The sequence below is a fragment of the Pristiophorus japonicus genome, chromosome 20 (assembly GCF_044704955.1).
Source record: "Pristiophorus japonicus isolate sPriJap1 chromosome 20, sPriJap1.hap1, whole genome shotgun sequence".
Taxonomy (NCBI): Eukaryota; Metazoa; Chordata; class Chondrichthyes; family Pristiophoridae; genus Pristiophorus; species Pristiophorus japonicus.
In genome coordinates, this window is record NC_091996.1 from 83318953 (window position 1) to 83338617 (window position 19665).

Below are 19665 nucleotides of genomic sequence, written 5' to 3' on the forward strand. Positions count from 1 at the left end.
CCTTGACATCGCCAATGTATTCTTGAGCATCCCTGCTAAAGGGGAAGACCAGTACAAGTTCGCGTTTACATATATGACCAGAGCTACACCTGGACAGGGATTCCACAAAGCCCCACGATATTCCACAAAAAGACTGCTGCAATTTTAAAATACTTTTCCCGCCCTACCTGCTTGCTGCAGTACATAGATGACCAACTGCTGGCAACTGACAGCATGGAGGAATATCTATCTCTTTTGCACAAAATTTTGACATTGTTGGCTCAGGCGGAACTAAAGGTGAATCCCCATGAGGCTCAATTAGTAAAAGAACGGGTCAGCTTCCTAGGAGTGGCCATTTCTCCAGAAGAATCATCCCCCGACTCTCACAAGGTGGAGATGATACAGCAACTGCCATTACCCACTTCCAAAACAGTCTGTGATGGCATAAAGCAGGACGGCATGGATATTACACACTCTAAGGTACCGCACAAAATAAAATTCTTCCCGGTAAACAACAGGAATCTGCCTCAGAATCAGATCGAAGATAATGACCAGGAGATCTGCAGCTGCCATGGCCACCAGGTAATGAGTGACACATGTGGAGAGACCGCACTTCCCCTAAGACAGGATCGCAATTGTCACTGCGTTAACTGTATCAGGAGAAAAATAGGGAAATTGTACAACAGATAGGAGGCACAGACATTCGTTTGTTGTGTTTTCAGTGAAATAACGGAGTAGGTTATATCACAGGGTCATTTCCAATCTAATTACAATATCTAGTTTAAAGTATTAACTTGGTAAAGTATTAGGAAGTTCAACTTTCCTAATTCTCATTTACAACACTAACCTAGCTTAGAATCGCTCGGTAGCAGAGTACGGACAGAGCTGACCGCGTCCTGGAGGATATGGCTCCCAGAATGGTCCTGCGGCAACTGGAGAGGGAACCAACACGAGGGGGGAAAACGACTTGACCCCCACCTCACCAATGTACCTCTTGCATCTGACCATCACAGTATTGGTAGGAGCGACTGTGCATTCCTCATGGAGATAGAATCCCATTATCCCACGAATATACAGCTCAGCACAGTTACTGTTCCTAGAACCACAGCTGCCGTTTCCTCGGTGCAATATTCCGATTTCAGCTTCAGGAAACAAATGGCTACAAATCACTCAAAGGTGAACGTGATGTTGAACCAGACAGAACAGTCTGGGGCAACACAAAGCAGGATGGCGTGGATATTATAGTTGCTAAGGTCCCTCAAAAACAAAAATTGTTCCAGACAAACTATAGAATTCTGCCTCAGTATCAAATCGACGATAACGACCAGTGGATCCGCCGCTGCCATGACCACCAGGTAGCGAGTGACGCATTTGGAGAGACTGCACTTTTCCCGAGACAGGATCACAATCGGCAGCACGTTAACTGCGAGCAAGAAAATATTACAGATATTATTCACCAGACATGGGAACATAGCAGTAGTTTTGTGCGATTTCAGTGTCATACCAGATTTGTTAATATAACAGGGACATTAACGTTCTTCACAAAACCAGAAACGCTCCAAAAATTTGCATCCAGCGATGGAATCTTATTATTTTACCTGTGATAGAGCATCTGGCAGAGGGGGGTTGTACTCAGGTTGACCAGCAATGAATCGTCAAAGAAGCGAATCAACGAGATCTATTTGCACTGACTAGGATTGTATTCCCTGGTGTATATCATATTAATGGAAATCTATAGAGGTTTTTAAGATGATGAAATTATTTGATCGCATATGTATCAATAATCTGTTATGTTTTCTGGTGGAATCCAGAAGAAATGAGAATAACCTTGAAGTTAGAACTATGCAAGTGTGATGTCAGAAATCACTTCTCTACAAGAAGATTGGTGGAAATCTGGAATTCACGCCACCAAAATGCTGTTGAGGCTGGGGCTCAAATTGATATTTCAAATTGATACTGCTCGATTTATGATGGACTAGGGTATTAAGAGACATTGAAACAAGACAGATAGATGGAGTTACGATATAGATCAGCCATTATCTATTTGAATGTTGGAACAGGCTGGAGGGGATCAACAGTTTGCACCGTATATTCCTAAACAAAGAAAGGTTAAAAACAGAAACTGGAGTTTAGAATAGTTACAAAACTAACCAATCAAGTAGTGGGATCCCCGCTTGCAACTGAGTCATAGGAACATAGAAACATAAAAACATAGAAAAATAGGTGCAGGTGTAGGCCATTCGGACCTTCAAGCCTGCACAACCATTCAATAAGATGATGGCTGATCATTCCCTCAGTACCCCTTTCCTGCTTTCTCTCCATGCCCCTTGAGCCCTTTAGCCATAAGGGCCAGATCTAACGCCCTCTTGAATATATCCAATGAATTGGCATCAACAACTCTCTGCGGCAGGGAATTCCACGGGTTAACAACTCTCTGAGTGAAGAGGTTTCTCATCATCTCAGTCCTAAATGGCCTACCCCTTATCCTAAGACTGTGGCCCCTGGTTCTGGATTTTCCCAACATCGGGAACATTCTTCCTGCATCTAACCTGTCCAGTCCTGTTAGAATCTTATACATTTCTAGGAGATCCCCTCTCATCCTTCTAAACACCAGTGTATAAAGGACCAGTTGATCCAGTCTCTCCTCATATGTCAGTCCAGCCATCCCTGGAATCAGTCTGGTGAACCTTCGCTGCACTCCCTCAATAGCAAGAATGTCCTTCCTCAGATTAGGAGAACATAATATTCCAGGTGAGGTCTCACCAAGGCCCTGTACAACTGCAGTAAGACCTCCCTGCTCCTATATTCAAGACCCCTAGCTATGAAGGCCAACATACCACTTGCCTTCTTCAACACCTGCTGTACCTGCATGCCAATTTTTAATGACTGATGAAACATGACACCAGGTCTCGTTGCACCTCCCCTTTTCCTAATCTGCTGCCATTCAGATACTATTCTGCCTTCGTGTTTTTTCCCCCAAAGTGGATAACCTCACATTTATCCACATTATACTGCATTTGCCATGCATTTGCCCAATCACCTAACCTGTCCAAGTCATCCTGCAGCCTCTTAGCGACCTCCTCACGGCTCACACTGCCAGCCAGTTTAGTGTCATCTGCAAACTTGGAGATATTACACTCAATTCCTTCATCTAAATTATTAATGTATATTGTAAAGAGCTGGGGTCCCATCACTGAGCCCTGCGGCACTCCACTAGTCACTGCCTGCCATTCTGAAAAGGACGCGTTTATCACGACTCTCTGCTTACTGTCTGCCAACCAGTTCTCTATCCACGTCAGTACATTAGCCCCAAAACCATGTGCTTTGATTTTGCGCACCAATCTCTTGTGGGGAACCTTGTCAAAAGTCTTTTGAAAGTCCAAAAACATCACATTCACTGGTTCTCCCTTGTCCAATCTGCTAGTTACATCCTCAAAATATTTCAGAAGATTCATCAAGCATGATTTCCCCTTCATAAATCCATGCTGACTTGGACCGATCCTGTCAAATACGCTGTCATTTCATCCTTAATAATTGATTCCAACATTTTCCCCACTCCTGATGTCAGGCTAACTGGTCTATAATTACGCATTTTCTCTTTCCCTCCTTTTTTAAAAAGTGGTGTTACATTCGCTACCCTCCAGTCCTACCCTCCAGTCCTTCTCCGCCCCAGTCTAGTGCGGAGAAGGAACAGTTGGGAAGTTTGCAAATTTGAATTACAGTGTGTGTGCAGTTAGATGTTGGAGTGTTATATTTGATTTTAATGTCTAGTGCTCGGGATATGCGAAAAGAACGACATAGGATAAAGAGGAATGTCTGAGTTGATGATGTCCTTGGAATTGAATAGTGAGATACCGACACCAACTCTCTGTGGTAATACATTGACGATGTCATTTGTTCAAAGTATTGAGCACTTCTGTGCAATGACACAAATCCACACTTCCCATCCAATGCTTCTAATGTATATTTTCCACTTTTCTGCTCCTGGTCATTAATATTAAATACTGAATCGGTACTTGTTTTGGATATGAGTCGTGAGGCACAGTCGGATTTTCTGCTCCTGGAATACCAATGGTCAATTGTTGGATGAGCCGAGGTACAGTCACGCTAAGCTCCATGCTCACTAAATGGATATTCAGGGTCACTAAAATTACAAAGGAAAAGAATTACAGTTAATGAAGTTCATTTAATTGTGAATCGCAATAGATGTAACGCTTGTAACAATAGTCATTGACTGCAGTTGCTGGCATAATATGAATGACAATATAATACAACATCCTGGGATATCAGAAATGAGCTGAATGCTAGAAAAATAGCACAAATCTTGCTCTTTTCCTCAGATGGTGTGAGTTCAGCAGGTTTCAGGCGATACAATCCATGATCGAGTGATTTCCCTATCAAAACACTCCTTTATCAATCAGTGTGCATCCTAATGAGAAATATGAAGAACGGTACCAGAGTTGCACGGGTTCCTATCTGGAGACAGGAGGAACCGTATCAACTAGGCACGGGATTAATTTGGTAATGCCTATTCATTATTCGAAGTAAAAACTTTAAATGTGCTGAACAATATTAATCAGCAACTCAAACATCAAATTCTAACGTAACTATTCAGAAACAGTGATATTAACTTAGAGTGTTGGAAATTGAGATAGCTGAACCAGATTAGTTCACCAATGCATTTGTGATGCATCTGTTAGGATTGATTTGTCCAACCAAATAACCAGCTGTATTCCGAAAAGGTCATAACGCAAGTGCTGATCTGCCATTCTGACTCAGCATTTACAGCAAATTCAGGGAATAGTAATGTAACATGTTGTCCGAAGTAGCGTGAAAGAACAATGGGATTTTAATGCAATTGCCTGAAATATACCTAATAATGAACATTAAGGACGCACCAATCATTGAACTGGCATCAATGACTTGGAGATCACATTAGGGCAGCATGAGCCATTATCAAATAGACTAACGAGAGTAGAAGAATATAGAGCTAATAATGGAAAGGAAGAAAAAAGTGAGGCAGAGAAAGAAAAGAAAGAAAAAGAAAGTTATAAACAACGCATTGAAGGAAGTAAGGATGAAAGAGACAGACAATGATTAAAGGACATCATGCTATTGCTTATTTCGCAACAATAAGTGGAACATGGGACATCATGAAACACACAAAATAAAGAAAGCTGTAAATCAGTAAAAGAAGGAAAGGCAGAGAGGAAAGAAAGAACGAATGAAGGAAAGAAAGGACGAAAGGAAGATGTATAGAAAGAGAGGAAGGAACGAAGTAATGAACGAAGGAAGGCAGGATGTTGGAGGAAGATAAGTCAGCGGAAAAGGAAAAATCAAAAAGAGAGATAAAAACAGAAAGAATGAGAAATAAAGGAAAAAGTAAAGTGCAAATAAGAAAGAAAGAAAGAAAGCAGCAAAGACAGAAAGAATGGAAGGAAGGAAGACAAATGGAGAGAAAGCGGGGAAGAATGAAGGAAAAAGAAAGAGTGAAAGAAAGAAGGAAAGAAACAAAAGGAACAAAGGAAATCAATCTAGAACTAAAACATTAAAGTAATGAATCAAGAGAAAAAGGGAGATAGAAATAAAAAATGGGATAAAAAATTATGAAAGAAAGAAAAGAAGGAATGTGTGAAAGAAATTTAGAAAGAAAGGAAGGTAGAAATAAAGTAAGAAAGTGAGAGAATGAAAGAAAGAAGGAAAGAATGAAAGATTAAAGAAATAATGGAAGTAAGAAATAAAGAATGAAAGGAAGAAAGAAAGAACATATTCTAATATCTACACCGTTTTTCACAGCAATAAGTGGAACATGGAATATCGGGAAGCAGAAAAAAGAGAAATTTGGAAATGAATAAAAAAGAAAGAGAGAGTAAGAAAGAAAGAAAGACAGATAGAAAGGAAGAAAAATGGAAAAGAATGATAGAAAGAAAGAAAGAGATTGGTAGAAAGAAAGAAGGATAGAAAAAATGAAAGAAATAAAGTGCAATAAATAAGGTAAGAAAAGAAAGGAAATAATGAACGAAGAAAGAAAGAAGGAAGATAGGAAGAGAGAACAAAAGATAGAACGATAGGAAGAAAAAATAAAATATTGAAGAAAGGAACGAAGAAAAGGAAGGAAGGATGGTAGGATGGAAGAGAGAAAGAAAGAAAGAGAGAAAGAAGTAAATAATGAAAGAAAGGAAAAATAATGAATGAAAGAAAGAATGAAGAAAGAAAGAAATAGAAAGAAGAGTAGAGTCAAAGGAAGGAAGAAAGACGGAAAGAAAGAATGATAGAAAATACAAAAGATAGATAGAAAGAAGGGAAGAGAGAAAGATAGAAATAAATTAAAGAAAGGCAGAAAGATAGAGAGAACAATAGAACAAAGATTGATAGAAGGAAAGATAGAAAGAAAGAAATATAGAATGGAAGAGAGATTGGAAGAACGAAAGAAAGAAAGAAAGAAAGAGGGAAGAAAGAATGAAGGAGAAAAGAAGGAAGGAGTGAAATAAAAGAATCAAGAAAGACATATAGAATGAGAGGATGGAACGAAGTAATGAACGGAGGAAGGTAGGAAGATGGAGGAAGGTAAGTGAGAGAAAAAGGGCTAAAGAAAAATAGAGAGCAACACAGAAAGAATAAAAAAGAAGGATAAAGCGTAAGGGGCAAGAAAGAAAGCAGCAAAGACAGACAGAAAGAAAGGAAGGGAGGAAGACAAATAGAGAGAATACTTGGAATAATGAAGGAAAGAAAGAAATAGTGAAGGAAAGAAAAAAAGATTGACAGAAAGAAAGATAGAACGACATTAAATTATTCAAGCAGCCCATAATAAGCGCAGTATGTCCATGCTCCAACATGTCTGTTCATCTCTATGCCCGAAGGTCCATTTGAGGTTTCTCAATGCGTTGACATCCCTCAATCAATTGATGGATCTGTTGTCCTGAATTCACCTTCTGAAGGACGTTATCCTCTGAAGCTTCACCGTGGCTAGCAGTGGCCACGTGGAATGGCGTTGGTCATGATTGCGATCCCTGTACGTACCTGCTTTAAGCTCAAAACTTCAAAGGATTATTTTTCCGAAACTTCTTAATATCCCCATGTCCTTGCTCTCATCATATCGTGGGAAGGTGTAAACTTCCCGTCCACTGAGCTTAAGTTTACTTTTACATTAATAGAAGCTCTGTCGCTGTCTCTCTATGTATCTCTCTCTCTCGCTTTCTCTCTTTCTGTCTGGCTTTCTCTCATTTCTGTCACAAACTGTCTCTCTGTTTTCTGTTTCTCTCTTTTATCTGTCTGCCTCTGTGCAATAGAAATCTCCAGAGAAAAATTGAAAATGAACAATCTGACAGGAGGTGTAATTTTATTTAGCGGTGCCTGTTTGGTGAGTGGGTTCACTGTTTTGTGGAAGATTTATTTCTTAGTTTATAATACTCTTGTTTTTGGTACTGTACCATGTAAACGTTCAAGCAACAAATTGCCTGCTTAAAACAAAAGACACATTTAGACCCCAACGTTCGTTGACCCTGAGTCATGGAGATAGGGAAAGTAAGACAATGGGTGGTTGAAAAGGCAAACAGATGTACTAATCGCTTGTACTAATAACAGGAAGATAGTTCCTTGTTTTTCTGCTGATGCGAGAAAAATAACCCCACTTGTGTGTGCATATGCTAGTTAACTTTTGACTTACCACAATGTAAAGATAGATTGTCATAGCATTACTATATAGGGTAAGCCGTTACAAAAATGTTAGATAATTGGACAATGGTGTAATGGGGTTGGCCGCCAAAGGTATAATTGTAACTTGGAAACTTCGCTCAGAGAGAAGTTGTGGCGAAGCTGCGGAGTTTCCCCACTTCTCCCAGAGCGCTCTGTACGAATAAACTGTGACAATTCTCTCACTGTTCTCGGACTCAGTGTGGAATTGATTTCCCTTACAATTTGGCGCTGCGAGCAAGGTAAATAAGGTCGCTTCGGGTCACCTAGCCAGTGGAGAGGGGCGAGTAGTCAAGGTTTGACCGTCCAGTCAATTGGGCCCCGGGACAGGGCGACCCCTGAGCCCCGATTCACAAAAGAACAAAACGTCCGTGAACGGTGAGAAAAACCTCAGTTGAGCCGCGGGTTAGAGTCTAAGCTAGCTTGGTATGAGTGATGTGTGAAAGAAACGAGTGTTCCAAGCCACTTTGATTGTCACAAACTATCTCAGTCACCAACTTGGGCCGGAATTAAGAGGGCGAATGCCCCACGTGAAGGCCAAGGATTATGGTCGAAGGGAACATAGAGAGGACAAAGTGGCGACGGAAAAGTGGAACAGTGAGTGAAGTAGGGACTAATCTCCTCGCGACTTTGAGTCACACAGGTCGGGACATTGGGGGTCATGTGTAGAACAATTAATGTGGTTGTAGTAAGTTGCAGAGGCGTCATTTTTAACGAATCGCAAATGTGTTGAAACACCTCTGACGATAGAGACTGCAAGTCCTGAATGGACCGCTGACAGTAGTAAGACCGTGACATGAGACTACAATGAGTGCTAAGAATCGCAAGTGTAATCAGGCACCTCTGACGATAAACATAGAAACATAGAAACATAGAAAATAGGTGCAGGAGCAGGCCATTCAGCCCTTCTAGTCTGCACCGTCATTTAATGAGTTCATGGCTGAACATGAAACTTCAGTACCCCCTTCCTGCTTTCTCGCCATACCCCTTGATCACCCGAGTAGTAAGGACTTCATCAAACTCCGTTTTGAATATATTTAGTGAATTGGCCTCAACTACTTTCTGTGGTAGAGAATTCCACAGGTTCACCACTCTCTGGGTGAAGAAGTTTCTCCTCATCTCGGTCCTAAATGGCTTACCCCTTATCCTTCGACTGTGACCCCTGGTTCTGGACTTCCCCAACATTGGGAACATTCTTCCTGCATCCAACCTGTCCAAACCCGTCAGAATTTTCAACGTTTCTATGAGGTCCCCTCTCACTCTTCTGAACTCCAGTGAATACAAGCCCAGTTGATCCAGTCTTTCTTGATAGGTCAGTCCCACCATCCCGGGAATCAGTCTGGTGAATCTTCGCTGCACTCCCTCAATAGCAAGAATGACCTTCCTCAAGTTAGGAGACCAAAACTGTACACAATACTCCAAGTGTGGCCTCACCAAGGCCCTGTACAACTGTAGCAGCACCTCCCTGCCCCTGTACTCAAATCCCCTCGCTATGAAGGCCAACATGCCATTTGCTTTCTTAACCGCCTGCTGTACCTGCATGCCAACCTTCAATGACTGATGTACCATGACACCCAGGTCTCGTTGCACCTTCCCTTTTCCTAATCTGTCACCATTCAGGTAATAGTCTGTCTCTCTGTTTTTACCACCAAAGTGGATAACCTCACATTTATCCACATTATACTTCATCTGCCACGCATTTGCCCACTTACCTAACCTATCCAAGTCACTCTGCAGCCTCATAGCATCCTCCTCGCAGCTCACAATGCCACGCAACTTAATGTCATCCACAAATTTGGAGATACTACATTTAATCCCCTCGTCTAAATCATTAATGTACAATGTAAACAGCTGGGGCCCCAGCACAGAACCCTGCGGTACCCCAATAGTCACTGCCTGCCATTCCGAAAAGTACCCATTTACTCCTACTCTTTGCTTCCTGTCTGACAACCAGTTCTCAATCCACGTCAGCACACTACCCCCAATCCCATGTGCTTTAACTTTGCACATTAATCTCCTATGTGGGACCTTGTCGAAAGCCTTCTGAAAGTCCAAATATACCACATCAACTGGTACTCCTTTGTCCACTTTATTGGAAACATCCTCAAAAAATTCCAGAAGATTTGTCAAGCATGATCTCCCTTTCACAAATCCATGCTGACTTGGACCTATCATGTCACCATTTTCCAAATGCGCTGCTATGACATCCTTAATAATTGATTCCATCATTTTACCCACTACTGAGGTCAGGCTGACCGGTCTATAATTCCCTGCTTTCTCTCTTCCTCCTATTTTAAAAAGTGGGGTTACATTGGCTATCCTCCACTCGATAGGAACTGATCCAGAGTCAATGGAATGTTGGAAAATGACTGACAATGCATCCGCTATTTCCAAGGCCACCTCCTTAAGTACTCTGGGATGCAGTCCATCAGGCCCTGGGGATTTATCGGCCTTCAATCCCATCAATTTCCCCAACACAATTTCCCGACTAATAAAGATTTCCCTCAGTTCCTCCTCCTTACTAGACCCTCTGACCACTTTTATATCCGGAAGGTTGTTTGTGTCTTCCTTAGTGAATACTGAACCAAAGTACTTGTTCAATTGGTCTGCCATTTCTTTGTTCCCCGTTATGACTTCCCCTGATTCTGACTGCAGGGGACCTACGTTTGTCTTTACTAACCTTTTTCTCTTCACATACCGATAGAAACTTTTGCAATCCGCCTTAATGTTCCCTGCAAGCTTCTTCTCGTACTCCATTTTCCCTGCCCTAATCAAACCCTTTGTCCTCCTCTGCTGAGTTCTAAATTTCTCCCAGTCCCCAGGTTCGCTGCTATTTCTGGCCAATTTGTATGCCATTTCCTTGGCTTTAATACTATCCCTGATTTCCCTAGATAGCCACGGTTGAGCCACCTTCCCTTTTTTATTTTTACGCCAAACAGGAATGTACAATTGTTGTAATTCATCCATGCGGTCTCTAAATGTCTGCCATTGCCCATCCACAGTCAACCCCTTAAGTATCATTAGCCAATCTATCTTAGCCAATTCATGCCTCATACCTTCAAAGTTACCCTTCTTTAAGTTCTGGACCATGGTCTCTGAATTAACTGTTTCATTCTCCATCCTAATGCAGAATTCCACCATATTATGGTCACTCTTCCCCAAGAGGCCTCGCACAATGAGATTGCTAATTAATCCTCTCTCATTACACAACATCCAGTCTAAGATGGCCTCCCCCCTAGTTGGTTCCTCGACATATTGGTCTAGAAAACCATCCCTTATGCACTCCAGGAAATCCTCCTCCATCATATTGCTTCCAGTTTGGCTAGCCCAATCTATGTGCATATTAAAGTCACCCATTATAACTGCTGCACCTTTATTGCATGCATTCCTAATTTCCTGTTTGATGCCCTCCCCAACATCACTACTACTGTTTGGATGTCTGTACACAACTCCCACTAACGATTTTTGCCCAATAAAGATTGCAAGTCCGCCTGGTAGAAGTGAGTAAGACCAGGCGTCCCTCTGACAATCGTGAGACCGTGACGTGAGACTACTATGAGTGGTAAGGAAATGGAGAGGGCCCCGCCTAGGGTCCCTCACCAGACTATACATGACCGAAAGGAGGGATGGGCCCCGACGGGAAAAAAAAGTGTGAAAGAACAGAACGAGTGGTGGGAGATGCAGAAACAGAAAGAAAAACTGGGACATTTGAGAGGACAAAAAGCAGCCCTCAAAGCCTGCGTGCTAGACTCCGTTCTAATTATGAACAGAAAGGATAAAGATTCAGCCTTGAAAGAAAACAAATTGAAAGAAATTGAAAGATAAAGTGTCTTCGATTGTCTGAATTAACGAAGTTACCGAGAGACCAGCCCTCTGTGTAAAATACCAAAACCTAATTTGAAGAAAGGTGATTAATAAAAAGAGGACACAACTTACTAAATACTAGTTGATATTAGCTGTGAAAAAAAAAGATATTGGTTTAATTGAAAAGATTTTTGGCAGTGGTAAAAAAACACTCTCAATTGACAATGATTTTAAATTACGAGAAAGTTTCATTGACGTTTGTTTTTGGTACTGTACCATGTAAATGTTCAAGCAACAAATTGCTTGCTTAAAACAAAAGATACATTTAGCCCCCAACGTCCGTTGACCCTGAGTCATGGAGATAGGGGAAGTAAAACAAAGGGTGGTTGAAAAGGCAAACAGATGTATATCGCTTGTACTAATAACAGGAAGATAGTTCCTTGTTTTTCTGCTGATGCGAGGAAAATAACCCCATTTGTGTGGGCGTATGCAAGTTAAACTTTGACTTACCACAATATAAAGATAGATTGTCATAGCATTACCATATAGGGTAAGACGTTGCAAAAATGTTAGATAATTGGACAATGGTGTAAGGGGGCGGGACCGCCCCCAAAGGTATAATTGTAACTTGGAAACTTCGCTCAGAGAGAAGGTGTGGCGAAGCTGCGGAGTTTCCCCACTTCTCCCAGAGCGCTCTGTACGAATAAACTGTGATGTTTCCCTCACTGTTCTCGGACTCGGTGTGGAATTTATTTCCCTTACAACTGAAAGCTCGGCAGAAGCAGCTTCAATAGTAACTTACAAAAGGGAAGCGGATATATACTTGTAAAGGAAACATTCGCAGGGCTGTGGGAAACATGTGGCATTGTCGTTATGTTACTGCACCAGTAATCTGTAACCTGGGCTAATGATCCGGTGTCATGAGTCATAGCGAATATAAATTCAGTTAATCAAATAAATTTGGAATTTAAAGCTAGTATTACTAATGGTGCACCATATAACTACCGGATTGTCATTAAATCCACTTGGTTTACTAATGGAAGGAAATCTGCCGTCCTTACCTGGTCTGGCCTATATTTGACGCCAGACCCACAGTAATGTGGTTGACTCTTAGCTGCCCTCTGAAATGGCCCAGCGAGACATTCAGTTGTATTCAGGAAGTTGGCTCACCAACACCTTCTCGAGGGCAATTTGGGATGGGCAATAAATGCTGACCTTTCTGGTGACGTACACATCCCGTGAATGAATAAATTAAAGAATAGAAAGAGCAGGTGTGAGTGGGATAAATTGGGTAGCTCTGGCAATCGTACGATGTTCCCAGTGGCCTCGTTGTGTGCCGTATCATTCTCGGATTCCAGGATTCGATGCGGAAGCAGACCCGTTACTTACACCCGGATCACATTCATTTCAAACTTTAGCACGTGCTTTATGCACTAGGGTGAGCGAGTGCTTGTCGACATTACAGCAGTAGTACAATTCAAAAAGTACTTCATTGGCTGTAAAGCGCTTTGGGACATCCGGTGGTCGTTAAAGGCGCGATATAATTACAAGTCTTTCTTCAAGACGTTCGACTTAAGATCCCATGGTGCCTGCTTGGGTTCGCCCCCTCTCCTGGTAACAGTGTCATTCAATCTTTATAGTCCCCTTTTACTTTGCAGCTGATCTGCAACAATCTCTCTCTCTGTCTCATTCGGACATGACTTTGTTATTTAATAATACACAGATTCATGCTATTCCATCTCCCCACCGCCTTCTACTTGTATCTGCACTTGCTTATAACCTGTCAAATCTCTATCTTACTCCTGTTCCGATGAACGGTCATCGCTCTGAAACATTATCTCTATTTTTCTCTCCACAGAAGCTTAAGCCTGGTGAGTGTTTGCAGCATTTTCTGTCTTTATTTCAGCTTTACAGCATACCCAGTATTTTGCTTCTGTTCTCTGTAATGTTGTCGGCTGCACGTTTAATATCTGCTATTTATCGACTTCCATCGGAAAAATAGTCTTTTAAACTCAGAGAATTTGTTCTCCCCCTTTTTGTCTTTTTTCCGTGTTCTGTCTCTAGATTTAACATACTGCCTTAGTTTTTCTATCTCAGTCTCTCTGTCTCTCGCTCTATTTATTTCTCTCTGTATCTTTCTCTTTGTTTTCTTGTCTCTGCTCATCTTTCTCAACCGGTCTATCTTTCATTCTCTCTTACGAATTGTCTCTCTCTTTCGACCTCACTCTGTCCTGCTGCCTTGCCCGTTAAATGGAGTTACGCCTTTCAAAACCAAACACAAACGGCTGGAGAATTTTCGGACTTCTTCACTGCAACTGGGGATGTCAAGTAAGTTGATCCACATATTTTCAACGTATGACTGTATGAATCCCTGCTGGAACAGGCAAACCGATCCGTTCCTTACCCTTGTATCATATTGCATTGAACTTGATTGGAAAGTACAGCCATTCCCTCACCTCCATCTCTGTCGCCTTTGTCCCGAGTAAAGCTTGCTCGCTCTCCGATCTGGGTCGTTCACCCTGGTAAGGCCCCAATCTGCACTCCCTGAAGTCTACTGGGGAATGTCTGGTGGGCAACAGGTTTAGCCTCACATCAATAGATCTGACTGGAACACATGATTCCTTTTTGGCCTTATTCGACTTTGCCAAAATCGTCCATTTCCATAGCATTAGGTTTGCGTTGCAACCGCGCCACCAGCGTACATTGTGCACTGCCAACCTTCTCGGCAAACCTCTCTCCTCTACCCCCTCGACCATCCCTGATCACAACAAGAACCAGAAGCTCAAGGACTGCTTGCTCAGTACCATTGCCGCCGCCAATTTAGTTTCCTCTGAAGTTCTCCCATCTTCTCCTGTCCCCATTAAAGCATATTTGCCGATGACTCGCTCCTGTTATAACTTTAAATCCACGTCCTACTGCAATTTCTCTCCTATCTCGTTTGACGTCCTCTCCAAGTTTATCTTGTCCAAGGAACACACATTTTTCTCCTTGACCCCATTCAGACAGAACTGCTGAGAATCTAAAATTCCCCGTCACCCACTGGAGATTTGACATAGTAACTATTCCGTCTGTTCAGGTACTGACCCTTTATTGTCAGACAGCCATCATTAACCCCCTCCTCTGTAGCAGCATGTCCTGGCAAACTCCATGTCCGCTTCAAATGTGTTGAATTAAAAGTGTTGCAGCCATTCTGTCCAGAAATCCCATATTTCAATATATCCAATCATCTTTCTACCACTGCCAAAGCCGGGAATCAAAGACACAAATAATACCCTCTATGATTATGACTTCGGGGCATTATCCCTCTTCATCCGGCATGACATATCTGCAGCCTGTGAGAGGGCGAATCACACCTCCCTCTCCCAATGAAGGGAAAGGTGGAATTAGCACAGTGGTGGCCAGAAGACGGTCCAGGGGCCATATCCAGCCCACCCGGTCATTCTATCCCGCCCACTGGTTGGAACAGAAATAGAACGTGAGCCGGAGCTCGAGCTGTACATTTAACTATCCACTTTCACTTTCCATGGGTCAAAGACATACCCGACCTGCAGCCAGTAATACTTCTTTCAAATTAATAACCCGCTGAAGTGATTTTCCCTGGCCCTATCTAAAAAGGATCCGTACCTTGATTCTGGGCCCCAATGGCGCACCTCCATACCCAGAATGCATTGCGTACTGGAATATGCCATATCCATTTTAGTGCAGAAGTCATGGCTGCTCATCTCCACAAGTCTTTTCCCGAAGAAAGTGACCGTCAATGCATCTTTCCTCTCCCGGTATCCAGGGTACAACGGCAAGGAAGTTTTCATCTGCCACCAATTCGGCCTGCAGTAGTAATCTTTGCAAAGGGGCACAAGGAGGACTGAGGTGGGTCAATGATGCTGTCACAGGATCTAAAGTGTCGACCATTCTATTTCACACCTTGTTTTCATAATTTATCTTTGATTCATTTCTAAGCAGTATCCAATACATAGAAACATAGAAACACAGAAAATAGGTGCAGGAGTAGGCCATTCGGCCCTTCGAGCCTGCACAACCATTCAAGATGATCATGGCGGATCATGCAACTTCAGTACCCCATTCCTGCTTTCTCTCCATACCCCTTGATCCCTTCAGCCATAAGGGCCACATCTAACTCCCTTTTGAATATATCTAACGAACTGGCCTCAACAACTTTCTGTGGTAGAGAATTCCGCAGGTTCACAATTCTCTGAGTGAAGAAGTTTCTCCTCATCTTGGTCCTAAATGGCTTACCCCTTACCCTTCGACTGTGACCCCTGGTTCTGGACTTCCCCAATATCGGGAACATTCTGCCTGCATCAAACCTGTCCAATCCCGTCAGAATTTTATATGTTTCTATGAGATCCCCTCTCAATCTTCTAAATTCCAGTGAATATAAGCCTAGTCGATCGAACCTTTCTTCATATGCCAGTCCTGACTTCCCGGGAATCAGTCTGGGAAGCTTTGCTGCACTCCCTCAATAGCAAAAATGTCTTTCCTCAGATTAGGAGACCACAACTGTACACAATAGTCAATATTTAATATTCACTATATGTAAGATAGCAGCTGACTACTATCTGAATTTATGTTCATGCAATGTTTCTGTGTAAGTAATGTTCCTTCTAAATTCTTCCACACGGGGTCCCTTTAAATTTGCTGTGGGGCCGGGCACTATGCAGCAGCAAACGCACAGCATCCCTTGCAGCAGCAGCAGCTGGACAGCGGGCTGCGTGGGACCATACGATTGTTGCAGGGCAAGGCAGCCACATGCCTTAGGGGAACACTGATGGGTGGCTCACAGCAGTTCACCAAAACATGTTCAGTGGCCCTCCAGCCCAAATAACTGCTCACCCCTGAGTTAGTAGATGGAGTGAAATGGAAAGAAATTGTGAGGGAGAGGAAGACACAGAGAGACAGGCGAAGAGAGGAGTAATGGGAGAGCAAGAGAGCTACAGAGAAATGTGATATATCGGAATTGAGTGCGATTGCAAAACTGTATTAGTGACATTGAGATAGTGGAGAGGACGTGAGAGTAAAATGGGAGAGACTGTGAAAAGGGAACTTTGAGAGAGGAGGTTTGAGTGGTAAGGAGATACAATGGAAGACTGATTACCAGATTTCAATTAAAAAAACAACTCACATTAATCGGCTAAGTTTGGAAGTTTGCTTACTTTCTTATGATGCAAATTACAATAATATCTTATGTTCTATTTAGATCTTTCAGCTCTTGTTCCCAACGGTAACCACCATCTGTTTTTTAAGAAATGGCTCATTGTCTTATGACTTTGAAATTGGAAAGCCAGATGGTGCCTTGTTTGTTCAGCAAACTGTAACTAATAACTCTAGTTGTGCAATCTAGAAGCATCATTCGGGAGTCCGTACTTTATAAATGAACCAATATTTTCCATTGATTTTTCATTATTGCAGTTGGAGTGATCGCCTCCAACACCAGTAGGTATCCTCTTCACAGAGAAGATGCATTCTTCATCGCTTTATTGGGTCCAGGTCGTATATTATCCCATTCTCGCGGCAATTGGAGTACCTGGTAAGTGACTTTTAGAATGTAATGTGTCTGCCGCGCCGTTTAACATATTGTGTTGCGATTTACACACTGTGCCTGGTAAATATAGTAGGTAGTTCTTCAAGCCTTTGTCATTCACTCAGTTAGGAATGTCAAAACTTGGCTGATTGGTAAAAGAAAATGGTAACGGGAGCCAACTTTTTTACTGTTTAATTTTAACCACAGTTTGCTGCTTTCTACTCACTACATACAAGTTAAACTTGTCGGCTCTGCCTACTCTCTTTTAACCTTGATGTTCTCTTCTCTGCTCCTCCGCTTATTCTTGGTGTCATTGTCCCTGCTGCTCCTTTTATCCTTGATGTTATCTTTCATCCTGCTCCTGTAAACCTTGGTGTGGTCTCTCCTGTTCCTTCCATATTTGGTGCTCTCTACAATCCTGCTCTTTTTATCATTGTTGTTGTCTTCTCTCCTGTCCCTTTACTTCTTGGTGTTTTCTTCTGTCGTGTTTCATTTTATCATTTGTTCTCTTCTCTCCTTGTGCCTATTATCCTCCCCCTCCTACCATTTGTTCTTGGTGCTGCGATTTCTACTGGTTCATCATATCCTCAGCGTTGGCTTATTTTATGTTGCACCCTAGATTCGAAGTGCCTGTGGAAACTCAACGTGAAATCTCACAGATAAAGAATCTTGTGACGGACGAAGCATCTTTGACCTCTGATATCGTGTCACAATCCAAAGGAGAGGGGAGCACAGGGCGAGGATAATTATTCAATAGCGCATCTACATGAAGCCAGCTGATGCTGCACTCTTAACTCCGTTTAATGATGTGATTGTTTTTTGTTCCTGTACACACAGTGAACTTGGTGGCGATTGTGATCCTTTCCCGGGGAAAGTGCGGCCTCTCCAAATGCATCACTTGCTACCTGGTGGCCATGGCGACAGCGGATCTGATGGTGATTGTCTCTGACGTGATATTACATTGGATCGCTGACCTGTATTGGTGGAACACTTTCCTGTACTACACTCCTGTGTGCAGATTCATTCACTTCCTGGCTCGGACTGCCATAGACAGTTCTGTTTGGTTAACGGTCGCTTTTACCTTTGATCGGTTCGTAGCCATTTGTTGTCAGAAGCTGAAAACCAAATATTGCACCGAGAGAACCGCAGCTGTGGTTATAGTGACCTTGAGTGCGCTGTTCTGTTTAAAGAACATTCCCTGGCCTTTCGTGTATACTCCTTATATTACAGCTAATAACATACCGCGGGGTTGCCGTGCAAAAGTACAGTTTTATATTGCACCCACATGGAGAGCTTTTTCTTGGTTTGAACAGCTGTTAACCCCATTGCTTCCCTTCTGTGTGATTTTACTTTTGAACGCTCTCACCGTCAGACTCATTTTAGTGGCCAGTCGGGCCCGAAGGAGCCTCCGGGGTGGCAGCAATAGTGAGAAAGACCAGGACCCCGAGATGAGGAACCGCAGAAGGTCCATTGTTTTACTATTTGCTCTATCCGGCAGTTTCATTCTGCTCTGGATGACAACCGTTGTATATTTCTTCTTATATCGAATTACAAGCGCTTTTCGTCACAGGTTGTTGTTTAGCCCTTTTCAAAAGTTTGAACACGCGGGAATTATGCTTCAGCTCCTGAGTTCCTGCACAAACACGGCCATTTACACAGTGACCCAGAGTAAATTCAGGGAGGAGATGCTCAATGTGCTCAAATATCCCTTTACACTATTTCATAAATCAGTTGAATTATGCAAGTGTCAGGACTGACTTCCCCAACATCGCATTTCTACTTCATATCACAATGATCATGGACATTTACGAAAGGGAATGAGCAATAGGAGAACACAGGCATCATGAAAATTCATTTATTTTCATTCTTCGGGATAGATAATAACTTATTGGTCACACATAACACTGGCATTGTGCATCCACTACCCATTATCAAAATGGCAGAAGTTCTATTTTGTTTTTAATCAATGAGAGTCATAATTGGACAAGTTCAATAAGGGTGGCGGATCAACAACACCAGTTTTACACACGGGCATCAAGCCTAAAATCTAAAGCAGTGCCGGAGAAGATAAACTTGGCCGGTATTCAATCCAAGCGACAGTGACACCGGATCCCGTGTTACACTTTTCCCAATTTTGTTTTTCACTTACGTCAGTGGGGATCATTTTATCTTTACACAAAAGCGATATTCGATAAGCCACCATTAAATACTGGGCCCGAGAATGCCAAAAGATAAAATAGCACAGAATGTTCTCCGTCACACCTTTTTTTAATTTCCCTCTGCTGGTTTCTCTGCATCACTGTACTCAGTAACTCCACACTCTCTCCCTCTGCTGGTGTCACTCTCTGTTTCACTGTACTAGTAACTCTACTCTCTATCTCCCTCTGCTGGTGTCACTCTCTGTTTCACTGTACTCAGTAACTCTACTCTCTATCTCCCTCGACTGATGTCGCGCTCTGCATCACTCTACTCTCTATTTCCCTCTGCTGGTTTCTCTGCCTCACTGTACTCAGCGACTCTGCTCTCTATCTCCCTCTGCTGGTGTCTCTCTCTGCCTCACTGTACTCGGTAATTCTGCTTTCTATCTCCTTCTGCTGGTGTCTCTCACTGCATCACTGTACTCAATAACTCTGCTCTCTATCTCCCTCTGC

The 19665-nt window shown here is 42.5% G+C and overlaps 1 protein-coding gene across 1 annotated transcript; it reads left to right on the plus strand.

Annotated features, from left to right (window-relative positions):
* The first annotated feature begins 438 nt into the window (after positions 1-438).
* Positions 439-18771, plus strand: LOC139232806 (probable G-protein coupled receptor 139). Its single transcript, XM_070863299.1, has 5 exons — positions 439-561; positions 1122-1334; positions 13334-13346; positions 16903-16980; positions 17852-18771. Exons 1-5 carry the CDS (start codon positions 439-441, stop codon positions 18769-18771), a joined length of 1347 nt encoding a protein of 448 aa, XP_070719400.1.
* Positions 18772-19665: the final 894 nt, after the last annotated feature.

Bases quoted from the DNA above. Each gene is read 5' to 3' on its own strand.
- LOC139232806 (XM_070863299.1), top strand. From the start codon at position 439: ATGGATATTACACACTCTAAGGTACCGCACAAAATAAAATTCTTCCCG. The intron at 562-1,121 runs GTAATGAGTGAC...TTCCGATTTCAG, and splicing joins GCAGCTGCCATGGCCACCAG to CTTCAGGAAACAAATGGCTA. The intron at 16,981-17,851 runs GTCGTATATTAT...CTGTACACACAG, and splicing joins CATCGCTTTATTGGGTCCAG to TGAACTTGGTGGCGATTGTG.